The sequence below is a fragment of the Crocuta crocuta genome, unplaced genomic scaffold (genome assembly GCF_008692635.1).
Source record: "Crocuta crocuta isolate KB4526 unplaced genomic scaffold, BGI_CrCroc_1.0 scaffold31, whole genome shotgun sequence".
NCBI classification, from domain to species: domain Eukaryota; kingdom Metazoa; phylum Chordata; class Mammalia; order Carnivora; family Hyaenidae; genus Crocuta; species Crocuta crocuta.
In genome coordinates this window covers 391,609-405,743 of record NW_027528362.1, presented here as the reverse complement: position 1 = coordinate 405,743, position 14,135 = coordinate 391,609, and the positions used below count along the sequence as shown (strand labels likewise).

General features: G+C 38.8%; 1 protein-coding gene across 1 annotated transcript in view; it reads right to left on the bottom strand.

Moving 5' to 3' along the window:
* The window catches only part of DNAJC3 (DnaJ heat shock protein family (Hsp40) member C3), a 68,604-nt gene that overhangs the window by 39,248 nt on the left and 15,221 nt on the right, over positions 1–14,135 (bottom strand). Inside the window, exon 2 of the mRNA XM_077753862.1 lies at positions 9,866–9,976. Within this exon, the coding sequence (XP_077609988.1) occupies positions 9,866–9,976 (111 nt within the window). The remainder of the gene's footprint in view (positions 1–9,865; positions 9,977–14,135) is intronic.

Genomic DNA, 14,135 nt, shown 5'->3' with positions numbered 1-14,135 from the left:
AAATATTCATCATCTGGCTCTTTAAAGGAAAAGTTTGCCAACCTCTGATCTAAAATATTGACTATATTTGGCTTACAACTTTTTTAAGTATGTAATTCAGTCTTTGTCTTTACTGAAATTTCCTTAAGTAAAATACTGATTGAGGGGCGCCTGGGTGGCTCAGATAGTTAAACATCTGACTTCAGCTCACGTCATGATCTCATGGTTCATGAGTTCAAGTGTCAGGCTTTGTGTGGATAGCTCAGATGCTGGAGCCTACTTCAGATTCTGTGTCTCCCTTTCTCACTCCACCACTCGTGCTCTCTCTCTCTCTCAAAAATAAATAAACATTTTTAAAAAATGTTTTTAAATACTGATTACAAATGTAATGTAATGCTTTACTCAGAGGATTTAAGAAAATTATAGACTTCCAATTAAACTAATAGATTAAATGTACAATCTCTGCTCCCTCACAAATTCCAACTAAAATGGAAGTGAAGAAATAAAGGTACAAACTTTAGGACAAAGGAGGAGAACGGAAATGAGACAAGACTAATTATGTTAACAATATTTGAAAGAAGGAAAACAGATGGATGCATTAAGCTTTTTTAGCTAATTCCACTTTACCCAATGCCTACACTTAGAAGTAAACTTTGTGCTGCCCAACAGTCCTTCTAGAAAGCAATTTTGGAATACATATGTGTATACATATGTTCTTGACCAAATCCAGCCATGTGTCTTACACAAATAAATATTTATGTATACAGTTCTATTATTATAAGATTTACAACCAAAACTCTCTTAAAGTTCTATCCATGAAGGTCTTCTCATCTGAGAAACATGATGAATGGGAATCTATGGCAGGACAGTATATCATCATTCAAAATCATGGTTTTGAGCAGTTGTTAATGGCATTAACCTACCTGAACCACTGCTGGACAAAAGAGGGCAGGAGGAGAGAGCAGGCTATAAAGTCATATATGAAAGAAGATATACAAAGAGCTGAAAGCACATGAAAAGATGCTTACTATCACTAACCATTAGGGAAATGTAAACCAAAACCACACTGAGATACCACTTCCCATCCATTAAGATGGCTATTACAAAAAACAAAGGAAGGAAGGAGAGAAAGGGAGAGAGAGAAATGGGGAACAACTGCTTAATGGGTAGTTTTAGTCCGGGAGGAAGAAAAAGCTCTGGAGATGGAAGGTGATGCAGGTTGTACAAATATGTGAACACACTTAATGCCACTAACCTAATACACTTAAAAATGGTCAAAACAGTGAAATTTTTGTAATACACTTTTCATTATACTATTTTATTAGGGTTGTATTTTTGAAAAACTAATAAAAATGGGCATTTTCACAATTAAAGAAGTTAATATTTTCCTCAAATCTAAAACAAAAATCAAAATCCATACATCCCAGCTAAACATCACTGAAATTTCTTTCCTGATCAATTTTGCTCAGAAAACCAGGAAAAAAGATCATAGTCAGCAGCCTGTATATATGGTTATTTCCTACAAAATGCTATAACCTGAGGAAAAAGTAAGAAATGGAGTAACTATATTTAGAACATAAATGATGTAGAATATTCTTAGGTTCAGTTTATATTTGATTTAGTATGTATATTAAAAATATACCAGAAGAATGATTTGCTACCAGCCCTTTTAAGTGACTGGCACTGAAAGTTAAGAGAAAATTCACCACATGTCAACTGAGCAGAGAGGTCAGATTTTCTTCTTTATACTGAACATACATATTCCAAAATGTTTCATAATGAACTTGGAGTACTATATAAATTTTTTTTAAAAACTTAAGTTTTCCATGAATTATTTATACGAAGCAAAAAATAAATACTAGAAATAACAGGACTTAAGACCCAGAGTTTACATCACACATGATCATCTTCATATGTCCAAATCCTACTCAGTCTCTGAGGCACAGCTCAAATGACTCATTTAATGACACATGCGAAAATATACCTTCCATTCCCTCAATTTCCATAACGTTCTATAACATAGTATACCTCTTACCGTGCCCTTAACACTCATCACCCCCTCTGGTATCAATTATTTATACACACACCTCAGTCTAGGGAAAATAAACTCGTTGAGCGCACTCACTCTAGTGTCTCGGATCACCTGGCCCACAGGTACTCAAATAAAAGGAAATGGAAACAAATTCCTGATCACCACAATCAAGGCCAACAGTGAGACCTGCCTAGGACAAACAAGGGGCTAAAGTCAGGAGAGACATGGCTTTTTTTGGTCTTTCTTTCATTCCCACAGGACACTGTAGTACTCAGCAGGTCCCTGGAGCTAGCCCGCTTTCCCACAGGGTCTCCGCACCGCTACGCTAGCCCAGGAGCTCCTCCCTCACTTCTGGCCTTGATTCCCTGGTCTTCTCGTTGAGAAGGTCCAAGAAACTCTTCGCATGGGCTTCTGTTGTGTTTGCCTTCCCTAGAGCTGTCCTGTTGTGGACAAGGAGGAAGCACGCCAACATCAGCCATGCCACAGACCAAGAGCAACATTTCCCAGCCTCCGGATGGATATGGTCCCCTTCCTTCCAGAGCCAGGTCTGTAAACCCAGAGGACAAATGTTTTGTTGTCATACTCTGTCCACGCAGAAGAGGCTGTTCTCAGAGTGGGACAAGAGAGGGAGGGGCTGAGGTCTCCGCTGCACGGCCCGCCCTCTGGTCCCTGCAGTCTTCCCAAGTTGGCACAGAGGGTCTGGTCTGGCAGACACTACCATCTCGTGCTTTCGGAAGAATTGCTGCTTGTAGATTCTGACCTCACTGGTCCAGCAAAGTTTTCCATTAGGAGTGCTTTCCATCCAGGAGGCAAAGCAAACACACATCTGGTCACACAGTTCCCCTTCTCCGTGCCAGCCACCCCACTCGGGGAGTCCAGAGAACCAACCTGGCTCCTAAAGAGATGTGCCTCACGAGGATATTCAGATCATGCTCCCATTAGAAATCAGTAATGGCATTTTGAAAAACAGATGTTGGCTTTTTTGAACTCTGTATCTAGTTCTTTCAAGAAACAAAAGAATGCTTAATGCCAGCATTAGGCAACTTCTCAAGAGGGTACCTACACTAAATATTGCACTGGACTTCTATTTGAGAAAAAACTGACCATTTCAGTCTATGTAGAAAAACCTCCAAAGAAGATTACATATGACATAGCTTTTAAGTATTTGATTATATATAATGTCTATATATAATAATCTGAAGCACTTTTATTTATTCTTCAGTTTTTACGTATTTTTAAGATATGAAATGGGATTACAGCCCCATCTTGTAACAATGAACCTAGAAAATTAAGGAATCAAATGACAATGGCTCAACATATGTATCAAGCATCAATGTTCTGGGTGCCTGGGTGGCTCAGTTGTTAAGCATCTGACTTCAGCTCAGGTCATGACCTCACAGTTCGGGAGTTCGAGTCTCATAGTGGCTGAGCTCCAGCCCTGCTTCAGGTGAACCCTGCTTCTCTTTCTCTCTCTCTCTCCTCCCCCCACCTCCCTCTGACCCTCCTGGGATTTCTCTCTCTCTGCCCCTCGTTCACTTGCACACGCGCTCTCTCACGCTCTTACGTGTTCTCTCTCAAATGTACTCAATTTTTTTTCTACTTTTTTTTTCATGTTTTCACTGAATATCTTGTTTGTTTGTTTTTAATATAATTTATTGTCAAGTTAGCTAACATACAGTGTATACAGTGTGCTCTTCGTTTCAGGGTTAGATTCCTGTGATTCATTACTTACATATAACACACAGAGCTCATCCCAACAAGTCTATCCTCAGAGCCCCTCACCCATTTTCCCCTCTCCTCTGCATCCCCCCCCATCAACTCTCAGATTGTTCTCTGTATTTAAGAGTCTCTTATGGTTTGCCTCCATCTCTGTTTGAAACTATTTTTTCCCGTTCCTTTTCTCCATGGTCTTCCATTAAGTTTCTCAAGTTGCACACATGAGTGAAAACATCTGACTTATTTCACTCAGCATAACACCCTCCAGTTCCATCCATGTTGCTACACGTGGCCAGATTTCATTCTTTCTCATTGCCATGTAGTATTCCTTGTGTATATAAACCACATCTTTTGATCCGTTCATTGGTTGATGGAGATTTTGGCTCTTTCCATAATTTGGCTGTTGTTGAAAGTGCTGCTATGAACATTGGGGTACATGTGCCCCTATGCATCAGCACTCCTGTGTCCCTTGGGTAAATTCCTAGTAGTGCTATTGCTGGGTCATGGGGTAAGTTCTATTTTTAATTTTTTGAGGAACCTTCACTGTTTTCCAGAGCGGCTGCACCAGTTTGAATTCCCACCAACAGTGCAAGAAGGTTCTCGTTTCTCCACATACTTGCCAGCATCTGTTGTTTCCGGAGTCATTAATTTTAGTCACTCTGACCAGTGTGAGGTGGTAGCTCAGTGTGGTTTTGATTTGTATTTCCCTGATGATGAGTGACATTAAGCATCTTTTCATGTGTCTGTTAGCCATCTGGATGTCTTCTTCAGAAAAATGTCTATTTATGTCTTCTGCCCATTTCTTCACTGGATTATTTGTTTTATGGGTGTTGAGTCTGGTAAATTCTTTATAGATTTAGTATAGGGTTAGTACCGTTCATCTGATATGTCATTTGCAAATATCTTCTCTCGTTCTGTTGGTTGCCTTTTAGTCTTGTTGATTTTTTCCTTTGCAGTGCAGAAGCTTTTTATCTTGATGAGGTCCCAATAGTTCATTTTTGCTTTTATCTCACTTGTCTTCCAATCAATGTTCTTAGCAGCATAAGGTCCCTTGAATGGCAAAACAAAATAGCTTTCCCTAAATCTTCATCTTAAAATACCAACAGTTCCTAGAACTAGTGTCCATTCCTATCTCATTGTGTATAAAGTAGCAACTGAACAAGGATTGGTTTAAAAAATTCATGCTCAGTTTCTCACAATACAAAATCTGGTAACCTTGAAAATAATCACTTATCCTGTTATCCATTCAATATACAATACAGTTCATTATTTAAAATACTTGCAAGCCACCTATAGAAATACTGGATTTCATGAGAAAACATGCCATTCAAATTGTTATACTAGTTTATTAGACATTTGAACAGGAGAGATGGATTTAAAGTCTAATCTTCAAACTATCAAGAATTCAAATATGAGAAAATCAGCTGTAATAAAATACAACTACTATCTGAAGAAAATAACAAATGATGTTATAAACAGTGGTAGTGGAAAACAAAAAGAACACCACACTTGTCTAAATGCAGAAAAATTTTATTCTTGTTCCCAGCTAACTCAATTCTACCCCTTTTGAAACTTTTACCGAGAATCTACCAGAAATTAAAATAATAATGGCAAAATAGGATACTACCTATCTTTATCTCACACACACACACACACACACACACACACACACACACACACACAGAGGAATATTACTCACCCATAAAAAAAGAATTAAATCTTGCCATTTGCAACAACATGGATGGACATAAATGGTATTATGCTTTATGCTAACTGAAATAAATTAGGAAAAGATAAATACCATATGATTTCACTTATCTTATTTTTAAAGATTTTAGTTTTAAGAAACCTCTACACTCAACATGGGGCTTTAACTCACAACCCCAAGATCAAGAGTCACANTCTCTCAGAAATAAATAAAAAACATTAAAAAAATTTTTTTTTAAAATGAGTCACATGCTCCACTGACTAAGCCAGCCAGGCAACCTCCATACAATTTTACTTATATGTAGAATCTAAAAAAAACAGCNTATTTCACTCAGCATAACACCCTCCAGTTCCATCCATGTTGCTACACGTGGCCAGATTTCATTCTTTCTCATTGCCATGTAGTATTCCTTGTGTATATAAACCACATCTTTTGATCCGTTCATTGGTTGATGGAGATTTTNCTCTGTGCTGACAGCTAGCTCAGAGCCTGGAGCCTGTTTCAGATTCTGTATCTCCCTCTTTCTCTGACCTTCCCCTACTCACGCTGTCTCTCTCTCTCAGAAATAAATAAAAAACATTAAAAAAATTTTTTTTTAAAATGAGTCACATGCTCCACTGACTAAGCCAGCCAGGCAACCTCCATACAATTTTACTTATATGTAGAATCTAAAAAAAACAGCATAAACGAACAAACAAAAAACAGACTCTTAAATATAGAGAACAAACTGATGACTACTGGATGCAGTGGGGTGAAGAGATGGGTAAAATAGATAAAAAGGATTATTTTATAAATAAGTCAGAGATGAAACACACAGTATGAGAATATAGTCAGTAATACTCTAATGTTGTATGAGGACAGATGACTACACTTATAATGGTGAGCACTGAATCGTGTAGAACTGTCAAATCACTATGTCGTCCACCTGAAACTAATATAACATTGTATACTAATTATACTTCAGTAAGAATAATGACAATGGTAATCACAACAAGATTCCACCTAGCCTTAAGAAGTTCACAATCTTTTGAATGTGATGTTTAAAAAGTCACTACTTTTTTCCCTTCTGTCTAAATGTGAATAGTAAATGCCCATCCCCATTTCCCAAATGAGGTCCAAATGTGATGAGAAAGCACTATGATAGGTTTGTGACAAATAAATGCAGACATAGATTTTTTTCTGATTTAACAAAACTATAAATGTGACACTGATTTCCTTACCAAGCAAATGGAGAAACCTATCATTTCAGACATGCCTACCATTTAATCCACCACATTAGACAGTCACTCCTGCCAAAGATAGCTCAGACATTCTGTTAGGTCTATCAAAAAAGTGATCTTTAGACCCCAGAATCCATTATCTCCTTAAGACCATGCTGTGGGAATGAGAGTCAGATCATTTTCATACTGCACTGCAGTTTTCTCTAATGACAAATCTCTGAACAATACTTGTGTCTGACTACTTCATAACACTGAAATGGATGCAACGGTTTCAGAAGACTAATTGGAAAGTGGTAATCAGCATGCTTCCTTAAATCACAGTTTCCAACAGATCAAGAATATTTCCCCATCTTAAATCTTAAAACTCCTGCCAAAAATACTCATATGCCAGATATGAAAAAAAAAAAAACTTCATATCACTGATAGACCTGTACCACTCTGTAAGAACAATTTGTGTTGCTACTGAATTTTAACACATAAACCTTTTATTGTGTTAAAAAATGTAATCATAAAACACACCAAGCCCAAGTAATTTTCAAAATGTACCTAGTAATTTTTCAAGAATGAAAATGGAAGGGTGCCACAACCATAAATGTCAACTACAGCATTACAATCAGAAATGATCCGTTGGTACAACGCTGCCAGCCAAGTTCTAATACAAACTTTCACATCGATTTCTAATGACAGAAGTTAAAGAAATAAAGTACATCACAAAATTTAGAAGTTGCGAAGTATAACAAATAAACATTATTTTTTTTTGGGGGGGGGTTATGCATCTTTTATTTTGAGTGTCAGCTTTACAGATGAGTTTTTCTAATCATAGTATGCATTGAACCAAAATGAACCAAGCTACAGCATCCATTCATTTTTCTCATTCTAGGAATATTAGATTTTTCTTTACCAAAGTACATTTTTCCCCTTTCAGAAACATATCCTTTTTTAAAGTGACCATAAGCAATGAATTTCTATCCTACCCTTTCATTGGCAAATTGAGTTTATAACAAATAAACATTTAATGAACTCTTTATACAGTCAGTTTAAAGCAACATATTAAGCCATGAACGACATTTCACCACAGAAGATCGGCATATACTTTACAGCAGCAAGCACACAGCTTGTTAGTCTACAAGTCAGGAGACCGGGACGAATTCACTGTTGGTGAGAGGCTCTCCCTAACTCACTGGGCTACCTGAAACTGCCAGTGTGGACACGCTAAATGTGAAGTCTGGTAAATGAGACAACTGAAACAGGATCTAATGTTCTTTTCCGATAAACACACTTTCAACAGGAGGGTCAGTAGGCCATGACTCCCGTAGACTGCCATCATATACGATTTAATCTTTATTTTCTACAGTTAGCTTTGATCTGTGTTTGACACAAACTAAGATGATGACTGTCCCAAACTACAAAGGTCTCCTCAAGAAATTATAACACATGCACCATCTGGGAATTGTTGCAACTCGCCAAATCACAGCGAACAAGAGCACAGCCCTCTGAACTCTGAATGCATTAGCGCTGCTTCATGTTTGTTCTCCCTTTGCCGAATTTCACAAATACATTATCATGTCTTAGCTTTATTAGCCAACATCTGACAGTGAATACAATATTTTATTGGGTATTTCGGGGAAACACCATCTTAAGAGTTCAGGAACAGCGTAAAACTAAAGAAAAGTAGGCAGTCATTGTAAACATCTGTAACAATATACCACGGCCCTTAATGTTTCTGCTAAAAGGGAGATTAAAGAAAGCAAATAATAAAGTAGAAAATAGGTAGGAGGTATAAGTTTCTGCAAATATTCTTGCAGTACGAGGGAAGGATCAATATTTTTTAAGACATGTTTTATCTAAGACAATAATTGAAAATTTTTTATTACCACACTGTAGTTCAAATCATCAGAACAGTGTGGACTCAGTAATAACAAGGTCATTTAGTATAGTCCCCAGTGAAAAGTAACTGGTGTAAATTGTTGTGCCAATTACCTACCACCTCTCCAGGGGAGCTAACTGCTAAAATGAAAAAAAAAAACAAATACTACCTAACAGAAACTTCACATAGTTTAGAAAATTATATTAACATACCAAGTCTGTGTTTTAAAAGTCTTAATTTCCAGAGACATAAAAATTATATTTCTACAGATCTTACATGTGTGATTGTACCCTATTTTCAAAAAAAAATCTTTATATACATTAGTCTCACCTAATCTTCACAAAAAATCCTTTTAGGTGGCACAGTGAAAACTGCTAGGAATACGCAAGTAACTTGTGTAAGTCTATATGTACTTACATAACTTGACCAATAATCAAGTGGCAACGTCAAGATTAAAAACCTTGGTTTACTGTTATTTCAGAGTTAATAATACCAGTAATAGAAGTGTGAGTTTACAAAAAAGCATGAAGAAAAATATTGCCAAATGAAAATCTAATTATGTTCTGTTCACAAAGTAAATTACAGGGTGGGATAATCATTCTTCTGGTAAGCAGAACTTTATCTTATCAAAAACATGAAAAAACAAACAAACAAAACCACTTCATTACCTTGAAGATTAACTTGTCACTCTTAACCATCCCAAATAAAGGTAAGAATGTATCATTTAAGAGAGGATTCCGAAAAGTCCCTGTCAGGAAGTCCTAGCACCAAAGTGTATAGAAAAATCCTGTAAACCCTCACTTAGAACCTATTTATTGTGGCCATCTCGTTTCTCTCAGCCCCTATAGATTAAAAGCTGCACCGACAGTATAAACTACAGACAAATGTAAGTCGGCAACAGGGCAGCCTAAGGGATGGAGGGGGTCTGACCAACACAGAAGAGACAACAGACTGCAGGGTCCCCCTGAGGGCCTCAAAGTAAAAGAACTATACTTATGATCTCAAGTCGTAAAGAAAATTAAGCCGTCTTTAGTGAAATCTAAATTTTAGGAAGGCAAAAAACCATAATACAATGAGAAAAGCTTTCTGTCAAAATTGTCTTGACTTATTCTTGATACTTAGAGCAGAAAGTCTAAGTTATCTGGAAAATTCTCTTGTGTTAGATACATACGCATTAGAGTGTTGTGTATCTATTTTATTAATCTATTTCACCCAGAACCGCGCAAATACTTTTAAATGTTTTCTTTAAACATTAAATAATGTTTATTTTAAATGTTATCCAAGTGCTATTAATTAGAAATCACTATGACGGCCACTGAGGGTTTTGGTTCCAAGATACAAACCTACTGCAGCATGAAACTGAGATAAAGCATCAGCTAGCTGTCCAGCTGCAAGTAATTTCTTGCCCAATTCAAGATGTTTCTCAACATCTGCATTTACTCCACATTCAGCACCTAAAAACAACAACAACAAAAGTCAGTTAGCTTTCCATGACCAAGATTCAATTCTGAATGTTTAAAATACAGTTATCTGCCTCAGGCATTTGCTCAAATAAGGAGTCACATAAGCTAAAGAGTGACAAAGAAAAGGTAACAATACAGCACAGTGCTTCATTTTATAGCACAGAAACCACCCAAAAATACACCCTGGTCATATCAAAAGAATGTAACCAGTCTCCAAAATAGAAGGGAAACTGCATAACCCAGTTGTAAAAACACATCAAACAACAAAATCAGAATTCCTTTGTTACACTAGAATCTCACTTTAATGGGTATTGTCATCAAGTCCACACCAATATTCAAGTACTAATTAAGCATCTACTATTGCACCAGGCACCATTCTAGGTATTTGGAATAAGTGAGCAAAACACACACACACACACACCTCTGCCACTCACAGCACCTGACTTTATGAAGGAAGGAGACAGACATGAGAAACACATAAACTACATAGAATATTATGTGAGAAGTACCATGGAAAAAGTCAAGCCATGTGAGGATGCCAGAAGTGCTGGGGCTTTCAGTATTAAAGAACATGGTCAAGGGTGGGCCTCATGGAGAAGCTGACATCTGGGCAATGGAAAGGAAGGAACTCATTAGGCAGATATGCAGGGGAAAAAACCTTTCTAAGAGGAATCAGCTAGTGCAAGGGCCCTAAGTCAAGAGAATGCCAGCTTATGTTCCAGAAGCAGTAGAGAGACCAGGATGGGTACACCAGAGCCAACAAGGAAAACAGTAATATAAGATGAAGTCTGGAAGCAGAGGGCCTGACTACATACACCTTTGCTTTCAGTCCGGGTAAAATGGGGAGCTCATGAGGAACAGACAGAATGACCTGATCTGACTGACGAGGCCAGTTATCAGTGTGCTACCTCTATCCTCTGAATTCATCCTTTAGTACCTGGCTTTAAAAATGGACTGGAGTTTTTAAGCATTTCTTCTTTACGTTGAGCACAATATTACACTCTGTCACAGTAAAAGGTACCGAAGGGGAACTGCAGAAAAGACACCTTCAGGGTCTTGTTGCTATCGTTATTTTGTTCTGGTTCCCACTGCATGGTGCATGGGGTAAGGATATCCAGCGGTTCCCAGTCCTAGCCATATGCCCCTGGGTCCAGGGCCTCAGCAAGCGGGCGGCCCTGACCAGGCACTACTTCCAATGAGGACACCATGCACTCCAGGCTTCAGGCCCACACATAGCACCCTGACTCCCTGCACCCCACACAGCCACACACACAGGCCAACCAAGCTGGGCTCACCTATACCTGAGAGGGTTATTCCCACTGTATTGCCCAGCTACAGTGGACCAGCTCTAAGTCCCAGGAACTCAGCAAACTTTTCTATCAGCAACTTTAGGTTATACCCATACCTTCTCTACTAAGGTCTAAACCCAAGACTTGAGTAGGGGTTCCCCTTCAAATTGGCCCTTCTTTGGGGACCATCTGTTAGCCCTAGAGTATCCTTTAACAGCTCTCTTTACATCTTTATAGTTATTCTCCTATCAGAGCTAAACAATTCTTTATATTAAACTTCCCTCTTTTAAGTTACTCTGTGGTTTCTTTTGCCTGAATGGACCCAGACTTACATACAGTTGGCACTGGGGAATGGTCCTAGCAGACAGACCCACAAAGACAGGATTTGAGGACTGGCTTGGTAATGCCCTTGAGCTTGAATGCAGTGCTGAGCTCATTGTCAACGAGAAATAAGATGTCAGTAATCCATAGCAGGTATTAGAATCAGAATTAATCAAGATACCATTTGTGGTTGACAGTAATGCCATGCTAACTGGAAAACTGAGACTATTTCACTTGACCCCAATAACAGTAGTGATGAAGGTAAGGACTGTGGTGTGGGGGGTTCATTTGAGTGCACTCAGCTCGAACCCGCAGCTCAAGTCTCTGTGAGGTTCCGTGTCAGCCCTAACACAATCTTACTTTTGGTGGTCACACAGCTGATTGAGCTGAAAATCTAATACAAAACTAAATGTAATGTGTGTAGAAGGGTGCGTATGGAAACTAAGAAGCTAAAGCATTTCTCATTTACGGTGAGCATGATGCTAAGCTATTCAGATGTTTAGAGTGAGGCTAAACAGACAGTTCCCCGGGAAAAAAATCAGAACAGTCATCACTTAGGAAGATGAGAGAAAGGAGACTGGGAAGGGGCAGAAGACAACCTTCTGGGGTGACGACAGTGTTGTAATCTTGACAGAGGTATGGGTACTCAGGGAGGTGGAGTTATCAAAACCCAGCAAACAGACACTTACAATATGGGCATCATCCATACATTTACACCAAAAAAAGCTGTTGATGATATGCATATTAAAGAATTTAGAGAAATTTGTACAAATACGATCTTGAAATATATGTATTCATATTTGTGTATTTATTTTGAATTGGGAGAGGGAGAGAGAGAGAGGGAAAGGGAATCCCAAGCAAGCTCCAACTATCACCGCAGAGCCCCATCCAGGGCTCGATCGCACAAACCATGAGATCACGACCTAAGCCAAAATTAAGAGTCAGGTGATTAACCGGCTGAGCCACCCAAGTGCCCCTTCAAATATTTTTTTGAAAAGAATTAATGGGTAAATAGAGAAATGCCCAGATGAATATGTATTAAAACCAAGAATGGTAATTATATTAATGGCAGAATCCAGATGATGGATATAGGAGCATACACTATAAAATTCTTTCAACTTTGTGAAATGTTTAGTGATAAAATTTTCAGAAAATATATAATATGGTGTTGTGATGGGGGCATACACACAGGGTGCTATAAGGGCACAAGTTAAGGGGCACCTAACACCCATAGTTAAATAAAATGTAAAATTCAGGGCACCTGGGTGGCTTAATGGGTTGAGCGTCCAACTCTTGATTTTGGCTCAGGTTGTGATACCAGGGTGATGGGATCAAGCCCTGTGTCGGGCTCTGTGCTGAGTGTGTGTGGAGCCTGCTTAGGATTCTTAAGATTTATTTTTTTTATTCTTTCTTTCTTTCTCTCTCTCTCCCCCTTTCCCTCCCTCCCCCCTTCCCTCCCCCTTTCCTCTCCCCTGCTCTCTCAAATAAAATTTTTTTTTAAATGAAAAAAATTTCAATTTTTCAGTCACACTAGTCACAGTGTAAGTGCTGGAGAGCTATTGGCTAGTACAGGAAAACAGTGCAGAAAATACAGAACATTTCCCATCATCAAAGAAAGTTCTACTGGACAGCACTGAGGAGGGTTTTACTAAGTATCACCTGAAAAGCAAAGGGAAAATACCACCCACGTGAAAAAGCCTTAAGAGGGAGAAAACCCAACATTCCAAACACAAAGAACATCACATTTAAGTGCCCAGAAGGAAGAGAATTAATGAGGCTTCAGAGAAATTAAAGTCCTACATTTCAGCTCTCCCTCCTCTCCATTATGATTTAATTATTCTGGAGTGGGTCACTTTAAGTGCTAGGTGAGTCTCATAAATAGCCAGCAGGTAAGAGGGAAACCATAAGGTAGCCTGTTAAAATAATCCAGGTGGCTTGACGGTGATGGAAGTGTGGTGTAGCAGGCGTGGGAAGGAGTAGCTTGCTCAGAGGACTAGAAGAGAGAGAGAGGACTACACGTGGCTTTCGGTGACTGTCCGGATATGCAGGGCAGGTGAAGAAAGAGCAGGAGTGCAGGGCCCCGAAAATCCACAGCAACGCGAGCAACTGTGTGCGCCTGCGCTGCAGTCATCAAAAGCAGCTGCATTCCTGACGTCCTCTAATAGAGCAAAGAGCTGAAAGAAATGCCCTTTATTGTGCTACTTGCCCTACTAAACAAATCAGCTTTTTTCAGCTTCCAGTGTTCCTAGTTTCTGTGCGGTGTCTTACTACCTTGGCACCTGCTGGACACTTCCACACAAGGAAGAAAGGGAAGGGGACGCAGGGAAGGATAAACCTTAACTTGATGGCCTCAAAAACTTAGAGTCCTGCAGAGCTCTGTTCGGGGCAACAATGTGAGGATGTCTGCCCTATTTAATTAAGAGTGTATAACATGTAGAGAAATTAGTTGGAGGTTTCAATGGACTGGGAAAGCATTATTTTCCCCTTTATTTTTTTTTAATGTTTATTTATTTTGAGAGAGAGAGAGGAGAGAGAACTAG